Source organism: Rhamphochromis longiceps, linkage group LG23 (genome assembly GCF_057381845.1).
Source record: "Rhamphochromis longiceps isolate RC_006_pf linkage group LG23, R_longiceps_female_GT1.1, whole genome shotgun sequence".
NCBI lineage: Eukaryota > Metazoa > Chordata > Actinopteri > Cichliformes > Cichlidae > Rhamphochromis > Rhamphochromis longiceps.
In genome coordinates this window covers 27,115,242-27,136,722 of record NC_140578.1, presented here as the reverse complement: position 1 = coordinate 27,136,722, position 21,481 = coordinate 27,115,242, and the positions used below count along the sequence as shown (strand labels likewise).

At 42.9% G+C, this 21,481-nt stretch overlaps 1 protein-coding gene across 1 annotated transcript in view; it reads right to left on the bottom strand.

The window, feature by feature from the left end:
- The window catches only part of LOC146642080 (activin receptor type-2A), an 83,412-nt gene extending 63,286 nt beyond the window's left edge, over positions 1-20,126 (bottom strand). Inside the window, exon 1 of the mRNA XM_085398809.1 lies at positions 19,160-20,126. Within this exon, the coding sequence (XP_085254935.1) occupies positions 19,160-19,214 (55 nt within the window). The 5' untranslated portion in view covers positions 19,215-20,126. The remainder of the gene's footprint in view (positions 1-19,159) is intronic.
- Positions 20,127-21,481: the final 1,355 nt, after the last annotated feature.

Genomic DNA, 21,481 nt, shown 5'->3' with positions numbered 1-21,481 from the left:
AAGAGCTTAAAGCAGAAGCTTTGAGAGAATCCTTTTCAGTAAGTAAACTCATCAGAAGGTCAAAATGACTCAATGTAGACACACGGAAGATGCTTCTGTGCTCGTGTGATGATTGCAGTTGTGATTAAAAGGCTCTCACATTTCAAACTGGGCTGTGGCGGCTTGGGTACGGCTCTGATAAAGGCCGTGCAGGGGAACTAGGCACGGTTAGCCCACGCTGGATCACAGGCAATGGCTGGTGCTAGTGCGTATAACTACCGCACCGCCTTGCTCTGAGTCACCTCACATGGCCCTCCAAGACATGTCTGCCACTTAGCTATGTTCACTGTTTGCACTCGCCAGCTTCGCATTTGTACAAGACACACCAATAAACGTTTGGAGTCACTGACCCCCCACCACTGACCAACGACCTCCCTGACTCGACGCTATTTCAAGCAAACTAACGACACAGCGGTCACAAGGCAGCGTGGCCAAAATAAAACCCCCCCCAACACTCGTGTATTTTCTGATTGAGATTATATTACAGGTGCAGTAAGCGATGCAGAGAATAGCCATAATGTATCTGCAGCGGTTTATGGTTTTGTTTACAATACCAATCATGATGAGTCAGTGATAAGCAGAGCCCTGCTGAGGAAAAAGAAAAAAAAAAGCTTTCCTGTCAGGGGGAGGGGAAAAAGTGAGTTTCAAGACTGAACAAATCCCTCTACAATCGGCTACAAGAGCTGAAAGGCCTTGTAGCTGAGGTGGGGAAAAAAGCAGCAGTATTTAGCAACCAGTCTTGAACTCTGTCCCCCTGCTTCTCCTCACTCCTTACCCTTCATGTCTGTTGTGTCACAGGTGTAGATTTAGAGAGCGATCATCTGTCCTCTCTTTCTTTGTCTCTCTCGCGCACACAGGTCGTTTTCTACTGCCAAAATATACTTTAAAACACAATTTCACACAACTGATGAACATAATAATAATAATACAGAAAAACACAAGTTGATCAGGAGGTCTATGGATGGAGAGTCTAATGGACAAGATTAAATGGTGTGTGTGTGTGTGTGTGTGTGTGCGCGCAACGATAACGAACATGTGACACTTTGTACTGCCACACTCTGCAGACATGGAGCAGAGTGGCTGCGCGACACTTCAGTTGCCACTGCCCGTTTTCTACAGAGTGGCGCTGTCGCCTGTCTCGTTTTTAAAGCTTGCTCGCCCACATCAAGTCACTGTACGAATGAGGAGGGAGGGAGCGAGAAAGGCAAGGCGCTGCTGTCTGTTGTACGCGTGGCATAATAGTGTTTCAGAAACAACAGTTACATGGAGCTGTACGCAAAAAAACCCCTCAGAGATTCAGAAATGAAACCACAGCCAAGTGTGAAATACTGCAGTTCCTCTAGTGGCCACTCGAGGCTCCAAAGTTGAGTCAATCCATAGTCTCCTATGTGGAAATGGCTAACTGTACAGCAGAAATAGACACATTTGTAGCCTCCGCTATGGGCAGTTTCCCCACCTTTATGCCTCTACTGTAGTTTAGGGGTGTGGCTCCTGTGATTGACAGCTGGAGCTGCTCGGCATCAGCCCTGCTAATCTGAGTAATTGAACTGGACCTCTTCACTGTGTCTGTGCTGCTGGGGGCTTTGGGAGTATTTTCATGGAAATACCTGATTAGAAGATTCAAGATTCTTTATTTGTCACATGCATGGTTATACAGGTATATGACTGAATTATGACTGTCTGTGCTGTACAGACCATCCTAGAAGAAAATCCCAGGGGCCCACCCAATATTAAATCTTCACTCTAATCAAAATACAAGAGAAAGTGACACAGACTATAGGCTAGAAATTGTTAATGCTAGTGTGTCAAATGTCAAGGCCAACATATGACCCGCCTGCCACTTGGACACAAACTTCAAAACAAGAGCAATAAGTTTAGGTCAGAGTAATAAGTATTATCACAAACTAACCACCTGTTATTATTGGTTTTAATTCACCTTTTATATAAATCATCATCCAATCATGCACATTAGTGCCAGAAACCTCTCTCAAACACATCTGAGGTATAAAAATCCAGATGTGTAAGAATTAATTCTTTAAGCGGTGACGTGTGCTGCTTTCACAAACAACCACCTAAAACCAGACACAAATAACGAAAGACCATTAGATCCAATTAAAACAAAAACGACTGTTACTAGGTCGACTTAGACGTCATGGTCCTGCTTCTGCAGCTCCGCGCAGCCTAAATGGCTTTTGAGTTTTACAAGATGCAAAGTGACAGCAGCAATAAAGGCAGAATGACAAGCTCGCATTATTACAACTGAGCAGCGTTCAACCAGGGCCAACCGAGTCCCCGGGTCACCGTTACCCTTTGGTGGTTTTGTGGTGATAAGAAGTTAGAGCGACCTTCACGACAGTGAGGAATCTTGGCAAGAGGCGGCCGAAGAGGTGGTGGAGGAGGAAGAGGATGAAGGAGGTTGTGTTAAGTGTAAAGCAGGCGAGGACCCTTGAGAGAGCCTGAAACAAGAGCATGATGAATGTACAGCTCGCAGTTTTTAATCAAGGATCAAAGCCGGGCCTCTCCGTCTGAGCAGCCAGCCTGTCTAGACTGAAACTCTCCCAAGCACATAAAGCAACATCTGCAGGATGCATTAATTACAGTAAAAGACTGTTCTGGACCGATCTCTGGGGTACCGGCACATCAAGTGGTCTAGACTGAGACGCTATTTAAGGATAGCTGGATTCAGAGACTCCCATATCATGAAATATCCACACTAAAGGTGATGCGGCAATCCTGAACTTCCATCTGCCTTTCATTTGTTTTAATTCGAGTCAATTTAATTTGCTGGTTTCCCATTCTACGGGTCACTCAGTTTAGATTTGCATTATAAGCTTTTAGCTCTCATCCTCCGTGACTGTAAATAAGATGTGGCAAACATAAGGAATGGGACCAGCACCTGCCCCCAGTGTTTTAAGTCATTAATTACTGTAACTTGACCTTAGGACCAATAAATTGTTGTTATAAAAATCAGATATGTTGAAAAATACCTTTATTCTGCAGGTACATGAAAACACAAACAGATTTTACGCAGTTTAAAAAATAATCTTTTTAATTGTCACAGCAAGTTGTGGATTAGTCATCTCCACTCAGCCTGGATCAGCAGGTTATTATGAACAGAAGAGTTGCAGATTGCCCTCTGGTTGCAACGTCAACACTCAACTCAGGATTGAACAGTGTTTCTCCTACATCATCTTCACTTTTAAAATTTTCATTCATTGACCATAACATAACAATTGCCAATACCAATTTATCCAGAAATAGCTAATATTGAGAGATACATTTAATAACATTTAGGAAAATATAGAGGTGCTAGGTCCTGTTCATATGCTAAAAATAAGGTAATATTAGCCTGTTTCCAGGTGGCTGCTATGCAACATAAAAACATCATAATCTCTTGTATAATTCAACTGTTTTGGACATAAATGAGACATTTTTTGTCAAGAAGTTAAGGTGTAAGAAAAGTGCTGTATTTACCTAAATGATAAAAGCATTTTATCCCATTGCTAGGCAACCTGATGACATCCAAATATCTGATATAGATAAGAACTTTCGGCATGATCAACTCCTGATTGTGTAGAACAAGTTTTATTTCATGCATTATAGTAAGGTTCTTGTATATTAAGCTAGCAGCATACGAAGTAATCAAACAGACTTTTCTGTGGCCAAATAAAGGTCTAACCTACAGGCCCAAAGGCCTACTGGGGAAATATGTTATGCTGAGCATTGTATAAACAAGATTTTTGAATCATAAAGACTTTATTGTTTAGTTACAAAAACTCTCATGTGTAGCATTTCTGTTTTTTCACTGCAAGCTATGAATTATAATGTACAAGTAAGGGTGGTCGCTTAAACAAAACACTCCACTACATTTACTTCAAGCTTAAATAAATGTGCAAAAACTACAACAGATCACTGAAAATGCAGCTGTTTTTTTAAAGAAACCTCAGACTGTTCTTCAACGGTTTTCTGAAAAGTTTCCTCTACAAATTATAACTGTTGTCTGGCAAATTTTGTGGTGACTGAGGGAAATCAACACTCACAGTTTCAGCATATTTAAAATAAATAAATAAGTAGTGGTGCTGGATCACTTTTCACAAAGTACTTCTTTCCTCTTAAAAGATTGTGGGGTTTAGGGTATTATGGTTTCAATGGATTGGCCCATTTGACCTCAAACTGGGCTGCATTTTTGTCGCTGACAGGATGAAAGCCTGCAGCAGTTGTTGAACATGCGACCTTTCAGTTACCCGGCGGCCTCTTCTCCCCACCTGTCTCCTACGATACATCAGGTAGAGTATAAAATGGTAGATATTTGCAAGAAATGATATGGAGGTTGTCTCAGTCTCTTTCTACAAACACTAGAAGAATTGTTTTCAGTATTGAGTATTTACTACTCCAGGGTGAGAACAGTACATTAGAGGAAATCATTTGCATACTACTTTAAACACTTTGACTGCACGGCTCTGTGTGGCAATACTCAGTCCGACAACAGTGGGAGCAGGTTGGAACAAATTCCTGCAGCAAGAGAAAGAAAATCCCCTCGATAGTAATCATGCTGTTTTGATGATATTTAATTGGAGTCAAAGTTTAGACAGTCATTCATGTGGTGAGTCGGTTTTAGGGAGGCTTTTGAAATCTCTTAAAACATCCTTGTAAGATTTCAAACTAGTTATTTTTCTTGTGGCGTTCGCTGCTCACAAATATAATCAAGTTTGATGTTGATTTAAGTTCATTGGAGTTTAATGACCGTGCAGACTTTGCCAACATATAAATAAGCAGAGAACAAGTGAACTTTGCAAAGATAATCTGCACTGTTTTTTTTTTTTTCTTTCACTTGTTATTTACTTCATTTAACGTCGGCCTCATGAAAAATAACAGCGATAACTTTCACTGATTGGAGTTTAAGAGAAATCATAAAGTGGAGGCATTATGTTTTTCCATATTCCACAACCACAGCTTGATTTTAGGAATTTTTTTAACCTTATTGAACAAGTCTGTTTTATCATATTTATTCTTAAAGATAATCAACATAATTTAACTTGTTAAAAGTTGAGTTTTAATTTCGTTTTTGCCAACATAAAAGAATTTCCCAACTTTGACCATAAATAAAGAATTTATCTTAGCTCAGTGAACATCCATCCATCCATCCATCCATTTTCATCCGCTTTGTCCGGGGCCGGGTCGCGGGGGCAGCAGCCTAAGCAAAGAGGCCCAGACCTCCCTCTCCCCAGCCACCTCCTCCAGCTTATCCGGGGGAATACCAAGGCGTTCCCAGGCCAGCCGAGAGATATAATCTCTCCAGCGTGTCCTGGGTCTGCCCCGGGGCCTCCTCCCGGTGGGACATGCCTGGAACACCTCACCCAGGAGGCGCCCAGGGGGCATCCTTGTCAGATGCCCGAACCACCTCAGCTGGCTCCTTTCGATGTGGAGCAGCAGCTGCTCTACTCTGAGCCCCTCCCGGATGGCCGAACTTCTCACCCTATCTCTAAGGGAGAGGCCAGCCACCCTTCGGAGGAAGCTCATTTCTGCCGCTTGTATCCGCGATCTCGTTCTTTCGGTCACTACCCACAGCTCGTGGCCATAGGTGAGGGTAGGGACGTAGATCGACCGGTAAATTGAGAGCTTCGCTTTTACACTCAGCTCCCTCTTCACCACGACGGACCGGTGCAGCGTCCGCATTACTGCAGCTGCAGCCCCAATCCGTCTGTCGATCTCCGGCTCCCTTCTCCCATCACTCGCGAACAAGACCCCGAGATACTTGAACTCCTCCACTTGGGGCAGGAACTCATCCCCGACCTGGAGTGGGCACTCCACCCTTTTCCGGCTGAGAACCATGGCCTCAGATTTGGAGGTGCTGATCCTCATTCCCGCTGCTTCACACTCGGCTGCGAACCGCTCCAGTGCGAGCTGGAGGCCCTCACCCGATGAAGCCAACAGAACCACATCATCTGCAAAAATCAGAGATGAGATTCTGAGGCCACCAAAGCGAAAGCCCTCCGCCACTTGGCTGCGCCTAGAAATCCTGCCCATAAAAATTATGAACAGAACCGGAGACAAAGGGCAGCCCTGGCAGAGCCCATCACCCACCGGGAACGAGTCCGACTTATTGCCGGCAATGCGAACCAAGCTCTTGCAACGGTTGTATAGGGATCGAATGGCCCGTAGCAATGGGCCAGACACCCCACACCCCCGCAACACCTCCCACAGGACACCCCGAGGGACACGGTCGAATGCCTTCTCCAAGTCCACAAAACACATGTAGACTGGTTGGGCAAACTCCCATGCACCCTCAAGTATCCTGGAGAGGATAAAGAGCTGGTCCAGTGTTCCGCGACCAGGACGAAAACCGCATTGTTCCTCCTGTATCCGAGGTTCGACTAACGGGCGAACTCTCCTTTCCAGCACCCTGGCATAGACTTTCCCAGGGAGGCTCAGTGAACAATAGTAAATAATTTCCAGGGTTAACAGGCAGGAAATCCTGGTTGATGTCTCACCGGGAGCTCTGCTTCTTGCCCCCCCCCCTCTCGCTTCCATCGACTAGTTACGATAAAACATGCCCTTTCACAACAGTGACCCTGCTCACTGAGAAATGACCACTTACTGACTGACTCACTCTCACTTTTGAAATAAAGTCCATAAACTCCTCACAAAAATGTCATCCTATCAATGTGGGCCTCTCATGTACAGTGGGGCAAAAAAGTATTTAGTCAGCCACCGATTGTGCAAGTTCCCCCACCTAAAATGATGACAGAGGTCAGTAATTTGCACCAGAGGTACACTTCAACTGTGAGAGACAGAATGTGAAAAAAAAATCCATGAATTCACATGGTAGGATTTGTAAAGAATTTATTCGTAAATCAGGGTGGAAAATAAATATTTGGTCACCTCAAACAAGGAAAATCTCTGGCTCTCACAGACCTGTAACGTCTTCTGTAAGAAGCTTTTCTGTCCCCCACTCGTTACCTGTATGAATGGCACCTGTTTGAACTCATCATCTGTATAAAAGACACCTGTCCACAGCCTCAAACAGTCAGACTCCAAACTCCGCCATGGCCAAGACCAAAGAGCTTTCGAAGGACACCAGGAAAAGTATTGTAGACCTGCACCAGACTGGGAAGAGTGAATCTACAATAGGCAAGCAGCTTGGTGTGAAAAAATCAACTGTGGGAGCAATCATCAGAAAATGGAAGACATACAAGACCACTGATAATCTCCCTCGATCTGGGGCTCCACGCAAGATCTCATCCCGTGGGGTCAAAATGATCATGAGAACGGTGAGCAAAGATCCCAGAACCACACGGGGGGACCTGGTGAATGACCTGCAGAGAGCTGGGACCAAAGTAACAAAGATCACCATCAGTAACACACTACAACGGCAGGGAATCAAATCCCGCAGTGCCAGACGTGTTCCGCTGCTGAAGCCAGTGCATGTCCAGGCCCGTCTGAAGTTTGCCAGAGAGCACATGGATGATACAGCAGAGGATTGGGAGAATGTCATGTGGTCAGATGAAACCAAAGTAGAACTTTTTGGTATAAACTCAACTCGTCGTGTTTGGAGGAAGAAGAATACTGAGTTGCATCCCAAGAACACCATACCTACTGTGAAGCATGGGGGTGGAAACATCATGCTATGGGGCTGTTTTTCTGCCAAGGGGACAGGACGACTGATCCGTGTTAAGGACAGAATGAATGGGGCCATGTATCGTGAGATTTTGAGCCAAAGCCTCCTTCCATCAGTGAGAACTTTGAAGATGAAACGAGGCTGGGTCTTCCAACATGACAATGATCCAAAACACACCGCCCGGGCAACAAAGGAGTGGCTCCGTAAGAAGCATTTGAAAGTCCTGGAGTGGCCTAGCCAGTCTCCAGACCTCAACCCCATAGAAAATCTGTGGCGGGAGTTGAAAGTCCGTGTTGCTCGGCGACAGCCCCAAAACATCACTGCTCTCGAGAAGATCTGCATGGAGGAATGGGCCAAAATACCAGCTACTGTGTGTGCAAACCTGGTAAAGACCTATAGTAAACGTTTGACCTCTGTTATTGCCAACAAAGGTCATGTTACAAAGTATTGAGTTGTATTTTTGTTATTGACCAAATACTTATTTTCCACCCTAATTTACGAATAAATTCTTTACAAATCCTACCATGTGGATTCATGGATTTTTTTTTCACATTCTGTCTCTCACAGCTGAAGTGTACCTCTGGTGCAAATTACTGACCTCTGTCATCATTTTAGGTGGGGGAACTTGCACAATCGGTGGCTGACTAAATACTTTTTTGCCCCACTGTACACTAAAACCAAAGTAATACTCAGGTTATACATGTTGATAAGATAAGATAACCTTTATTAGTCCCACACGTGGGAAATTTGTTTTGTCACAGCAGGAGTGGACAGTGCAAAAGTTATGAGGCAAAAATTAGAATACAATAAGAATAAATACAGTACACAACTGTACAGAATAGAATAAAATAAAATACTATATACAGTAGAATAAAATAAAATAAATATACAATAAGATAAAAATAGAATACAAATACAAATACTATATACAACTGAGTAAAAATACTGAGTAAAAATACAACGATGACAACACTGTTGGTTCAGTGTGTGAGCAGCTGCCATTTGCTAGACTGACTGGACAGTTTAACATTTTTAACATATTATTTTAACCATATGTGGTGATGAACACGACTGACTCATTGCAATTTCCTCACTGACAATGCATGCTTACGTAAGTTTATCGTCCACTTCAGAAATGCAATTACCAGACTGCATACGCCACCCACAATCCAGTGTGTACAGAAACATGAAACACCTGGATACAGGCTAAATTTAACCAACCGGTCGAGGGTCATAATTTCTCCAGCCGTGTTTGGCAACATGCTGTCTTGGGTCAACATTTTACCTCGGTGAACACGAGCTAGTGCAGCGCTTTCTTTTTGTTAAAGCACAGAATGATACACGGCCTTGGAAGGAGGTTGTCCGGTTAGTTGGGCCCAATGGGAAATAGAGGCTACATCTGGCCTTAACAAATACACCTGTGCTTTCGAAACCTAATGCATAATGCAAGAGAACATATTAGAAATAGATAGGAAGAGGGGAAAAAATGGGACAGAGCTGATGGCTGGCCTCAGACCACTCGGGGAAGCAGCCAAAGCACTGCAGTGCAAAGATAGAGGGGGGTTTAGTCACATGCAAGAGGTTTAAATCGAATGGAAAATTAAGTTTTTCATTAATTTAGTTTGTAGCTTTGTTAAGCTTTCAGCACAACAGAGGAGCGTCTTCAGCCAAACCACAATAAAGCTACACTATCATTCTCACTTTCCACTCTTTGGCTTAACTATTGATTCAGTGCACTTCACTGATTTTTAACCAGTTACAGAGTAAATAATCAGCTCAGTGAGCACGAGTAAACATTTCATGGTTTCAGTCTGCTACTGGGACCGTTAGTCTTTACTTTCCATGATTGGATTTTTACCCCCTCCTACCTAAAGTGTTTTTTTGGAGTCTTCCGTTTAACATTTAACACTTCACACGACATCTAATGATTAACTGTGCCTGGAAAGGAACGCCAAATGAGTTGAATTGTGTTTAACTGAGTGAATTATAAAGGTCTAAAGGTTTAAAGGCCTCACAGAGAGCATCACTGTGATGATAAAACAAGCCATGGTCATGATTTTGGGATATTCAAATAGTCATTAAGTTGTTAAAAAGAAACATCCAACAGATCAGGCAGCTATTTTCCACTGTTTTTATCTCAGCCTGGCAGCCACCTGGTTGGCAGCAAGGATTAAACAGCAAAAGAGGGATCAACTGACGTGGCTTTTTCAAGGCCAGTTCCTACTATTAGTAATCAAGTAGACCAATAAGTCTCTATATGTTTAGATCAAATCATATAAACTTGGTATGAAGTTACAAAATAAAATAAAACTTTGCTAAAATTCAATCCTAATGATTTATAGGTCTGAAATTGTACAGTACAATGGAAAAGTCCCAGTTTGTGCATTTTTAAAAAAATAATATATTTATTGGAGCTTATTAAAACAATGAATAAATACAGATACTGATACCTAGTAAGAGAAGATGCAGGGGCTACCAACTAACAGACATCAAGATGTCGGAGTAGTGAGATTAGATACTGTTACCTTCATAAAGTCTGAGAGAGCAACAAAAAAATAAATCTGCCAGGTAAATCTCGAATACTTATGATTATTCATTCATTATTATATAATTATTATTACTTGCAGAGCTGAGAAAAGAGTGTCTATCTTTTCGAATCCTTCACAGCAAGGACATAGGTTTGGGTCAACTAAAAAGAAATAAAACAAACAAATGCTATTTAGAGTGTAATTGCAAATCTGGTGGCAGAACCACCTGACCTGTTCAATTGCAACTGGTGAACATTAGTCAGCCCCAGCTTAATGGTAGCAGGACACAGAGACCCCAGACTGGTCATCAACTGAGATTTAAGTTGATGTGCAGCAGAGCTGAAACTGAATCATCGGCTCTGTTGCGCTGCTGCTGAGGATTTAAAAAAAAAAAAAGAAGAAAAAAAAAAAGAAAAGAAAAGAAAGAAAAGAAACAGGAAATAAAGAAAAACAACAACAACAAGCCAGAGCTGCTTCATCCTCGCCATACTGATGTAACCTTACACTGGTGTGCAAGAGGATCAATGTCTGTGTGAAACTGCTGCAGTGTACAGGAGGCCAAATGTACAAGCAGCACACGGGACACGACTTGTCCGTCTCTTGGCCTCTGTGGTGGAGAAATCTAAACACCCATTTGCTCCAAATTACTGAAGAAACATGGCTGTAATAACAGGGTTTGACCTCTGCAGCTCTAGACTGATTCGCTGAGTTACAGTCACATCAGGTCTGACGAATAGAGAGGAAAAGGGAAGCTTCTTGTTGCTTCAGCTTCGCCAGAAATAAAGAGACAGTCACAGGGTAGGGTAGGTTTTACTGTTAGTATGCATAATTGATTGCATTAGGAAGGCCACACCACAATCGCTTGATCATTTGATTCATGTGTTTGCACTTTCCCGGAACATCACCACCCCCACCCCCCCACCACCACCCCAAAAAAACCCAAACAATTAAAAATTAAAAAAAAAAAATCAAATCCCCACCTTTGAACTTAAAGAGTTCAGAGTAAGCCTCACCGGATCTGGATGTGCTGTTGCAGCACTGTAAATATTTACAAGCCTGCAGTTCAAGCTCACATGCGATCTGAGGCAGAGGTCACCTGAAGACCATCAGATGACCAAAGGTTCAAGGTTCATCTGATAATGCTGCTGTTGGTGGTGCGGCGTTACCAGAATGCGCCCTTTAAGTTCAACAAAAAGAAGTCCCATCAACTCTTTTCAGGCAACTTAGGCAGTGAAACACTTAGCAGCTGCTGAGGTCCCTTACAAAATAAAAGCATCAAAGCATTAAGTATAAAAATCCCCCCAAAAACCCTGTTTTAGTCATGCCTCAGTTTTTCTTTACAGCAGCATTTTTACATACAGCTCAGTGTTTATTGTCAGCGGGTTGGACCAGTAAAACTATTGCATAACAACATATAGCATAGTTGCACGTTGTTCTCCTTCCTTTCAAGTGTAAAGAAGTTTAAACACACATTTAATCCCTGAGAAGTCCTTTGGCAAATAAGTGAATGTGGCATGAATAAGGCACGGCGGGACCACGGAGCCACGTTCAGAGCCAACTTTATTTGATTCACGTCACACCACACCACCACCAACCCCTGAGTCCCCGTGTTTTAACACGGCGGGCGTGATTGCGGATGCCGTGCAGGTGCGTCCGCACGGCCCCGCAGACCACGCCCCACCACATACCCCCATCGCCCGATTGAGGCCGGGGAGCAATCTGGCCGAACCTACTCCCCCCCCGCGAACTGGGGCGAGACTCGGCCCCTAAACATCGGCGCCCCAGCCCCTGACCAAGCGACGGGGAAGCGTCCGTTCTGGTGGCCGCCCGCGCATCCAGCGGCAACGGCGAAGCTGGTCCGGAGGTCGGCCGCGTAGCAAGCGGACACGGCCCCACAGGCATGGCCGTGAGCTCCTGCACACAGGCGGCTGGGCAGACGTCAGGCGCGCAGAATCGACTGGTGGCAGCGAGGCTGGACTAGCCAGCCCGCCGATCCCCGGCCTAGCGGGGCTGTCCCGCTCCTCTGCCTCCAACTCCGGCTGCACAGGCTGCCCTGGAGCAGGGACCTCCGTCTCCCCGCACAGCTGCTCCGCCACCGCCTCCGCCACTCCCGTTTGGAGCGGCTCCCCGCACTGCGCCTCCGCCCCCAGCAGGCACAGCCCCTCGCCCACCTCTGGGTGGAGCGACTCCTCTGCCTCCGGCAGGTGTAGACCCTCGCCCGCCTCGTCCTCGGCCTCCGATTGGAGCGGCTCCTCCACCGCTCCCGGCAGGAGCAGCCCTTCACCCGGCTGCTCCTCCTCCTCCGGCAGGCTCGGACCCCCGCGTGGCTCGTCCACCACCTCCGGCTGCCGAGGTGACCCACACGGCTCCTCCACCGCTTCACTGTCCTCGGGACACACTTGTGGGGGTGGCGCCCAGGCCCAGAGCAGCGCTGCCAGCTCTGCCATCTTCCCCAGGTGGCGTTCGCTCTCCTTCCGCAGCTCTTCCTGTTGGCGACGCACCTCCGCCGCCTGCTTCCGCTGGGTGGCCGCTATTTCGGCCACCCTCTCGGCCAGCTCTTTCCTTTCCTGGCTCTGGTAGGTACCCGCCATGCCGCCTCCTGGGTTTCGGCACCAATGTGGCATGAATAAGGCACGGCGGGACCACGGAGCCACGTTCAGAGCCAACTTTATTTGATTCACGTCACACCACACCACCACCAACCCCTGAGTCCCCGTGTTTTAACACGGCGGGCGTGATTGCGGATGCCGTGCAGGTGCGTCCGCACGGCCCCGCAGACCACGCCCCACCACAGTGAAATTTCACCATTACATCTCAGGTTTTTCTACACAGGGCAGAAAAGCTGATGTAGTGAATAAAAGAAACCTGACAGCAGCTTAAACTTTAATAAATAAATGTGTAAAAAAAAAGAAAGAAAGAAAGAAAGAAAGAAAGAAAGAAAGAAAGAAAGAAAGAAAGAAAGAAAGAAAGAAAGAAAGAAAGAAAGAAAGAAAGAAAGAAAGAAAGAAAAATCATCTGCAGCTCATTACCTGGACTCAGTCCTTCAAGAATAAGATATCCACAGATAAAGTCTCGTTCTTACTGTGGCATTGCAGTAAAACCACAAATTTCTATAGTATTTAACAAAGAGATAAAAAAAAAGTCAATCCCTGTCATTTAACAGTTTAATCTGGGGTAGGATGCCACATCTTTGTTTTTAGAAGGCTGTTATACTGAAATAAATTTAGAGGGCAAAATGTATGCCCTTCTCCATTTCTTTGCAGCTTTCCCATTTTCCCATTTGCTGTTCTCTTACATTTCTACTGGGGCTGTGCAATTCATCAATTTCAACACAATTCTGGCTTTCAATGATTATTAAAAAAAACTGGCTGATCGAGATAAAAACAATTATTTGGCCACATTCTGTTTTGCATTAAAGCTCGTTCTGCCTTTCAGCACATCGCTTTTGCCAATTTTGCTTTTTGTCAAGTTCACATTAATTTATTTTCTTTTAAATTCTAATTAAAGTTTGTGTTTAAATAAAAATGGCAACTTTCTTTTTTTTTTTTTAAGTTTAATGATTGACCTATTTTTCCAATGTCTCTGGAAAAAAAAACCGCACTGTTAAATAATGACAATCTTACCACTGATTGGGATTTTTTACCACAATCAAGAAGCTTTTCTTTAAAATATAATTAAACAAGATGTAATTTTATATTACAGATGCTTGATATCAAACTTTTGCTTTCACTAAAAGTCCAGATTTACTCCCATTCAGACTGTGGTTGGGTTGAGGTTTAATAAATCTATTTTTTTTCCCCAACACCCAAGTGGAACTTTCTTCCGGCTGCTCTCCAATTCACACAGCATACGTGATTCGGCACCGATTTTTACAGACTCACTAGGATTTGTGACTCCACCTGGTTTTGAACAAAGAATCTTCTGCGTGTGGGGCCAGTGTATTAACCACTGCATCATGGAGCTAAACAATGGGGATTTTGACTGTTTGCCATAACCAGGCAGCTACAGTTTGGACCTCTACTCATCAAACATGCCTCGGCTGAGTCCACAAATTATATTTCCCAAAACTGCAACATCAAAACCATCCCTTATCGTCAGACGTTGATTTGGGTTTTTAAATGGCCCGCGGGCAGAACGGGATGTCCACACTTGAAGTCCTGAAATAATGGTGGCTGTCTTCAGAGGCTATGTGAGCAGACTAGTTGATTGTTTCCCCTACTGCCAAATAAGTTTCTGATAAATATTTAAGCTGCTTCTCTCAGTTTCATCTCACAGTGAATTGAAGCTGGTTAAAGGTGCATATTGAACATCACTGAAAAGCTACAGAGACCTCTCTCTGTTCATTTCTTTTGGCATGTTCATCAAATAAAAGCCACTCTGGGCCAAGTGCCCTGCCTTTATCAGAGGTTTTTCTTGAGCTGTGCCAATTCAACTCCGATTTCACTGAGGATTATTATTCCACCTAGTTCATTTCCCCACTTCAGACAGTAATAAGTGAGTGGAATAATCACCTGCAGCACCTGGCTTATAACTCCAACCAACCCCGACTATTACCATATTTGAGAAACCTTTTAATTTAAGACGCCCCAGGGGGGTGGGGGTGGGGGGTGATTTCTGTGAAAGTACAATTCTGCTGCAACTCGAGGGTTTATTTTACACTTCTCTTAGGTGTTAATTGGGGCAGCTTTCACACAGGTACACTGAGTATTTGGTAAACCGGCAGCAACTGTAGAGAAAACCAGTTCGGTGGAGCTGCACAAACACGCACAAACAGTAAAGTTAGAACATTTTCTGTTTATCCTGTAAGCCAACAGGAATAGAAATTCTGCCTCTGGGCCTAATTTTTGTTTTCTTTTGTCAGCTCCAGTTACATCAGGCTCACACCACAATCAAACCACATCGAGTGACACAACTGCAAATGGAAGTTAAACTCACTGCAGTGCTATTTTGTTAGCAACACCAAAACCTCAACTACTATGACACTTGTGTCAATTTCCCCACAAGTATTTACACTTCACATGGTCACAGAAGTGTCACAGGGTTTATATGAGGCTATATTAGCTCGTTTTGGGAGGTGGAAGTGGTTCAATGAAGACTTACAGTACAGTTTATAGCTTTAGAAAAAGTGGTTTCTACTCAATATTTTGCTTTTACAAGTCAAAAATCATTGCACACCACAGGGGAGATCATGATTTTAGTTCTTTTTAGATCCAACAGGAGCATTTGAGACTGGATTGTGCTAAACAAGTGTTTGCTTGTATGAGTTTCCTCTAATCTTTTGGAATAAACCGATTCTGGTCAAACTAACTCATCGTCTACAGCTCACATTACCTGTGGTAAACTGCAAGGTTCAATTTTAGGTATCATCTCATTTTCTATTTATATGCTTCCTCCAGGCCAAGTTATACAAAGTTATAAAATCTTGTTCACTCTAGATTTACTTGATCACTTGGTTTCTTCAGGGGTTGCAAACCTCTACTATCAAAATAATCATTTTTGAAGGTTTATAATGATAGTGACAGTCTATTAAGCATAAATTAGATACTTTACTACGTTTGACCACATCCAATGCCTTTACTGTGACTTATTTATTAATAACTGGTACTTATGTCATGTTTTGTTGCAAATTATAAAACTAAAATAACAATAATTTACTTTTTAAATTATCAGCACAATGATAATAGCATGTATAAGCCTAATATGTATGCAATATTTATGTTGCATACATATTACCTACTTATGTTTACACAAATTACTCAAATTAAAAACAGTGTCCTTCTATAATAACTAAGACAAGCAGCAGCGCTAAATTCTTTTTAACATTTTTAAAGTTGTTTTTTTTTTTTTTTTTTTTTTAAATAAAGTCCATGTCAGAGTAATGATATGAAGCCAGAAGCCAACAGCATTGGGAGTGAAAGCAAACAGACCTGTTCACGCTTTTTAAATATTTGAATTCCCAGCTAGAGGGGTTTAGGACTAGATATTTATGTGTATATTTCCACCAGTATTGAGGTTTAATTGCTTGCAAAATTAAGAGGAGAAGGTCTCCAGGCAAAAGATAAATGCTGGAGATAGAGCTGGGCGATAGAACGATAACGATATGTATCGAGATATAACTTTTACTCGATAGAGAAATTAAGCTATCGCGATAGACCTCGCCGCTCTTGTCCTCTTAAAAAAACAAACAAAAAAAAAAAAGGTCAGCCAATCCAAATTAAGTAGCGCAGAGCCGAACCAATCACAGCCGCAGCGTCACGTCGCGTGACTTGTTACGTACAGCACAAGTGCCAAGTCGCACGTGTGTTTGTTTGGGAAGCAGCCAGCGGGTAATGGAGCCAGCGCGTAATGGAGGAAATGAGTGTGCCGACTAGAAAAATCAACCGAGCGTGACCGAAGAGAAAACAGATGATGGTTCCAACGCCGGAGAGATTGTCGAACGGAAGAGCCATAGAAGTTCCGTAGTGTGAAGGTATTTCGGCTATTTCAAGTCTGACAAAAAACAGAGTAGCGTGCACTGTAAATTGTGCCGAAAGCAAGTCTGGAAATACAATAAACTGGTGCATGCGTCACACTGTGCGCCACGTTATTGTTTCGGTGAAATGAATTTCTACAATACTGTTAATTCTACTCTCTGCAGTGTTTAAATGCTTACATATACACACAGTTACTGTCCGTCCACACATACGACTCGGTTCTGCTTCTATGCCCCAGCTTTGTTTACTTTTTCCCACCGAGGCTTCTAGACTTCTGATTGGCCAATATTTCTGCACGGTTAGGAATCTAGCGCCACCTGCTGCTTTGGCATGTTCATAGCAGCGTTTTCCTTCATTTCTGCCTTTATGTGTGGACGGGATTATTTTTTAAAACGAAAACGGAAAATCTCCGTTTTCAAAAATACCCGTGTACGTGTGGACGTAGCCTCAGTCTCTGACTGGAAGCGCTAATTCGTCATTCGGCTTTTGTCAGACTAAAGTAACTGTTAAAACTGTTTGAAAAGCTCAGCTATACAACAAGGAGAGATTGAGAATTTCCTTTTAGTTCTCAGTTTATTTGATATTGACAAAAGTTAGTCAGTTTTGTCTGTTCTTCTGTAAAACAAACTAAGATTTATTTTTAGAATTAATATTTTGTTTCTAAGTGGAATTGACAATTTAGTCTGTTTCGTTTGTTCTATTTTGAAACTTAAACGCTTTAGTGGCTGCCTTTTGTGTAGTTTGCAATATTTGCCTTTATTTATCTGAAAAAGTCTCATGTTCCTTAAGTACATCTACCCTGTTGAACTTATTATGGGAAATAAATATTTAAATAAAAACAAGCTGCTGATTATTTCACATTTTACTTGTGAGCAACGGCACATTTAAATCTTACAAATATAGTTATTTGGCTTATATCGTGATAGATATCGTTATCGCCTGAAATGAAAAAAACATATCGTGATATGAAAAAATCTCATATCGCCCAGCTCTAGCTGGAGATGGATCAAAACAAGCGTAGAGCTGGAGTTTTGTGACCCCACTTAGCATTTTAATTGAGCATTATCTGTGGCATACCACAAGGTTCGATTTTGGGTCCTGTTATAGTTCCTATTTATATGCTGTCCCTAGGATAAATAGATTTTAAATAGATACCTTAAATCCCTAAAACACACACTTCTCTTTAATTAAATGCATCAAATAAATAAATAAATAAATCATACATCATGCTCTTCCCTGATCTACAAATCACACAAACCACTCTGAAGGTGTCCTAGGACCCTAAAGCCAGCAGTCAGAAAGGTACTCAGCTCTAACCTTTGAACTAGAAAAGGTACCCTTTCCTGCTTCTTCCAAATAACATCTACTATTAAAATTAAACAAAATATTAGCTGGAAAAAGGTTCATTCTTGTGCTTTGTCCAGGCTAAATTACTGCAAATGAAACACCACTCTCTCACCTCCAAACAGTTCAAAACGCAGCAGCGAAGCTTCTTACTGGTACAGACGGCATCACATCATCCCAATCCTCTGACTCCAAGTACATTTTAGATTTTCCTACTCATGCTTAAAGCCAAGTAGCAGAAATTCTGACCCCTTATATAACCTACTTCACATTGTTAGAAAGAGCCCCACCTGAGGAAGTGGAGGTGCTTCTCCCATCAGGAGCCCTTGGCTTTCTAAAACCTGCCTGAGCAGATAAGGCTCGTAAAATCTGTGACTTCCTGTAAAAACACGTTTTTGTAACCTTGCTTTTAGTCATGTGATTTTTCCGTCTTTTTACCCTTTAATCATCTATTACGTTATATAATTGCTTGTCTGTCGCCTCTTTTATATTTGTTGCAAACTATATTATTCTCATTCCATTAAAAAAAAACAACAACAAAAAAACAAATTCAATGGATTTTGTACTATGAAACCAAACCCAAAGAGCAGATTTAAAATGACACACTTCAAGGTGATCAACTTCTCTTCCTAAAGAACAATTGCTCTCAGAATACTCCGGCAAGTAAAAAAGTAAAGTCTGAAGCATTTCTCCCAGTAGCCCACATAAACAGCATGCCCTGCACTCCCGAGATGACCTCTCTTTCCTTTATCATCACTACACTGACATTCATTAAACATCCACCGCGGGGAAATAACTACATATAATGGCCGTCCACCAACACAGAGTGCTGAAAATGGCTTTTAGCATGTAGATGTAGAAAGAAGCCACATGCAAGCCACATGACTGATTACCTTTTATTTGCACTCCATCAACCCAAATCCCTGGCTGCTCCCTCATTAACTTCATAAAAACTCCAATCTGTACCCTTGTGTCCCACAAGAAGCCACTCAAGGGCCCTCTGACCCCCCCCCCCCTTCAATCTTGGGGCTCACCTGCAGTTTGCATGCACGCCAATGATGCCCCAAAAGAGGTTACACTCCTTACACATAAAAGCAAGCTATGCACTGCACGGCTGACCGTACGCAACATACATAGCCCCCCACCTCCACACCCACCTGAAGAGCAGGAGATGAGGAAAACGGCGAAGGCCAATTTGGTGGCGTCTCCCATTTTCCATCCGAATCGGATCCTCTTGACTAGAAAGAGAATTTTACAAAAGCACAAAAAGCTCCAGAAAATTTTTCAAAAAAATCTCAAAACGATTGAGTCAAATTAAATGTCTTGTTGTCTCTGGAAATATTGCATCTTTAAAAAAAAAAAAAAGTCAAGATCGAGTCTACATCCAAAACATCCCAGGTAATGCGAGCCTCACTAGTCCAAAAAAAGAAGACGGGAGGATGAAGAGGAGGAGGAGGAGGAGGGGATGGTCGCTGGTATTTCCAGGTTTATACACAAGCAATGCAGGGTGAACTGATGGCACTGGAGCCGGGGTTATCGTGTACTTGCCAGGTCTGCAACAGCAGCATTGTTCACCTGTGCCCGGTGGTGCTATTTTTCAGATAAACGGTGCACAGACCCGAGCCACAGCCGGGCAGGGCTAACATCCATCGGACTGCAAATCAAACGCACTCCGCTCTCCAATCAAACTTCTCCTCGGTGAGCTCCGTCGCATAGCTCTCAAAATGTCCAAACTGCGTCGAAAGGGAGCATTTCCACTCTCCCGCTATTTGCAAAAAACAATTTAAAAGCTTTATCTTAGGTGTTATATTCCGTGCAGAGGTTTTAGGCTTCGTCCGGCTGGGCTGCCCGGCCACAACCACGGCTCCGTCCGCTCCAGCAGGGAAACAACCGATTACCAGACTGCCTTTCCCCCCCTCCCGCTGCGACAGCCCTCTCCAAAGTGGGCCAAACAACCGTTCCCGGTCCAAAAGATTCGAACGAACAAGCGGAAAGACTATCATATGATAACACTAGCCGCTGAAGCTGCCGTTAATCCACGTAGCTGTCGAGTTTAGGACGAGCTGATTTTCCCAAGTCCGTCTCCTCCTCGCCCCCTCTGCTCGGGACGATTTCAAGATGGCGTCACTGGCACCCTGTTAGGCTTACCCAGCTCATACAACGAGCTTCCAGCGAGGGTTTTCAAAATAAAAACCACAGCGTTTACGCTTGTAAACGAACTAAAACGGTTGTAAAGAGAAATTTTAGTTTACTGAAATAAAAAATAAAACTACGCAACCGAAGGAGAAAACCTATCCTTTTTTTAGGTAGATGTTTAGACGTCCTTTTTAAATGAATTTTATAAATTCTGTAAAAAGAGGCTTTGGTACGAACATTTATTTAAATCCTGAGTACTAAGTGACTGTTTCCATTATTATTTATAAAATCTGCCCCCTAAATTAACAGAGTTCTCAAAATGTTTCAAAATGGCATGATTTAAGATGTATTTTTGTGTTTCAATACAGTTTGAACTCTCTTAGGCAGATTTCTTGTCATTTCTTGAAGTAGTTTTTGGGAATAGTTTTCCAGGCTTTATGAAAACCATTCAAAGCTCTTCTTTGGATGTTGGCTGCCCTTTGTTCTGTTTTCTGTCAAGGAGCTACGTTTGCCTGCTCCCTTATTCACAAGGAGTTGCCACGGTGGGTAGCTCCACGTCTTTGAGTTGGCAGATTTTGACTCTGGATTTGTGAGATTACTGTCTCTTCCCTCAAATGAACCGGGGATATTTAGCATGTTTGATGAATTTGTAAACCACTACACTATGGATGATCCCACATTGCTTCAATAATGTTGAGGTCCAGACTTCATTATTATTAATGGCCTTTGTATAAATAAGAAAAAAATATCGCCACCACCACCACCACCACCACCACGTAGAATCACATAAACAAACGTAGTTTAGTATTTTGAATGTTTTTGACATTTTTGGTGGGAGGGTTGCCCTAATTCTGAAAGAACTGCTTGTCAACTTCCGGTGCCAATCTGGCTAACTTTATCCAGCTTGACGATCTGCTTTATGAGCTAGGGATTGTTTTTGTCCGGGAAGGCTGTTAGCTTTGCTTTCCAGTGCGTGCCGTATAATGAAAAGATGGGCGGTCACATTTCTTTAAACATCCTTTCAAAATAAGAAATGTCCAATTTGTTACACATTTATACGTCTTTACAATAACTTGCATTAATTTTAATTTGTGCATGCTATATTACATATCATTAGTCAGCGTGTACTTATTTTATACACCTTATGTTAAAAGAAAAACTATTTATACTACAGCCATCTACAGTGGTGTTGTTGAGGTTTAAACTACACAAAAAATGTCCTTTTTCTAATCAACAGTATGCTCATTATACAGCTCAGCACTCATATAGGTCAACACATGCCACACATAGGCTACATATAGCCTCACTTTGCAGTATGTGCTACTATACCTACATATATCAGG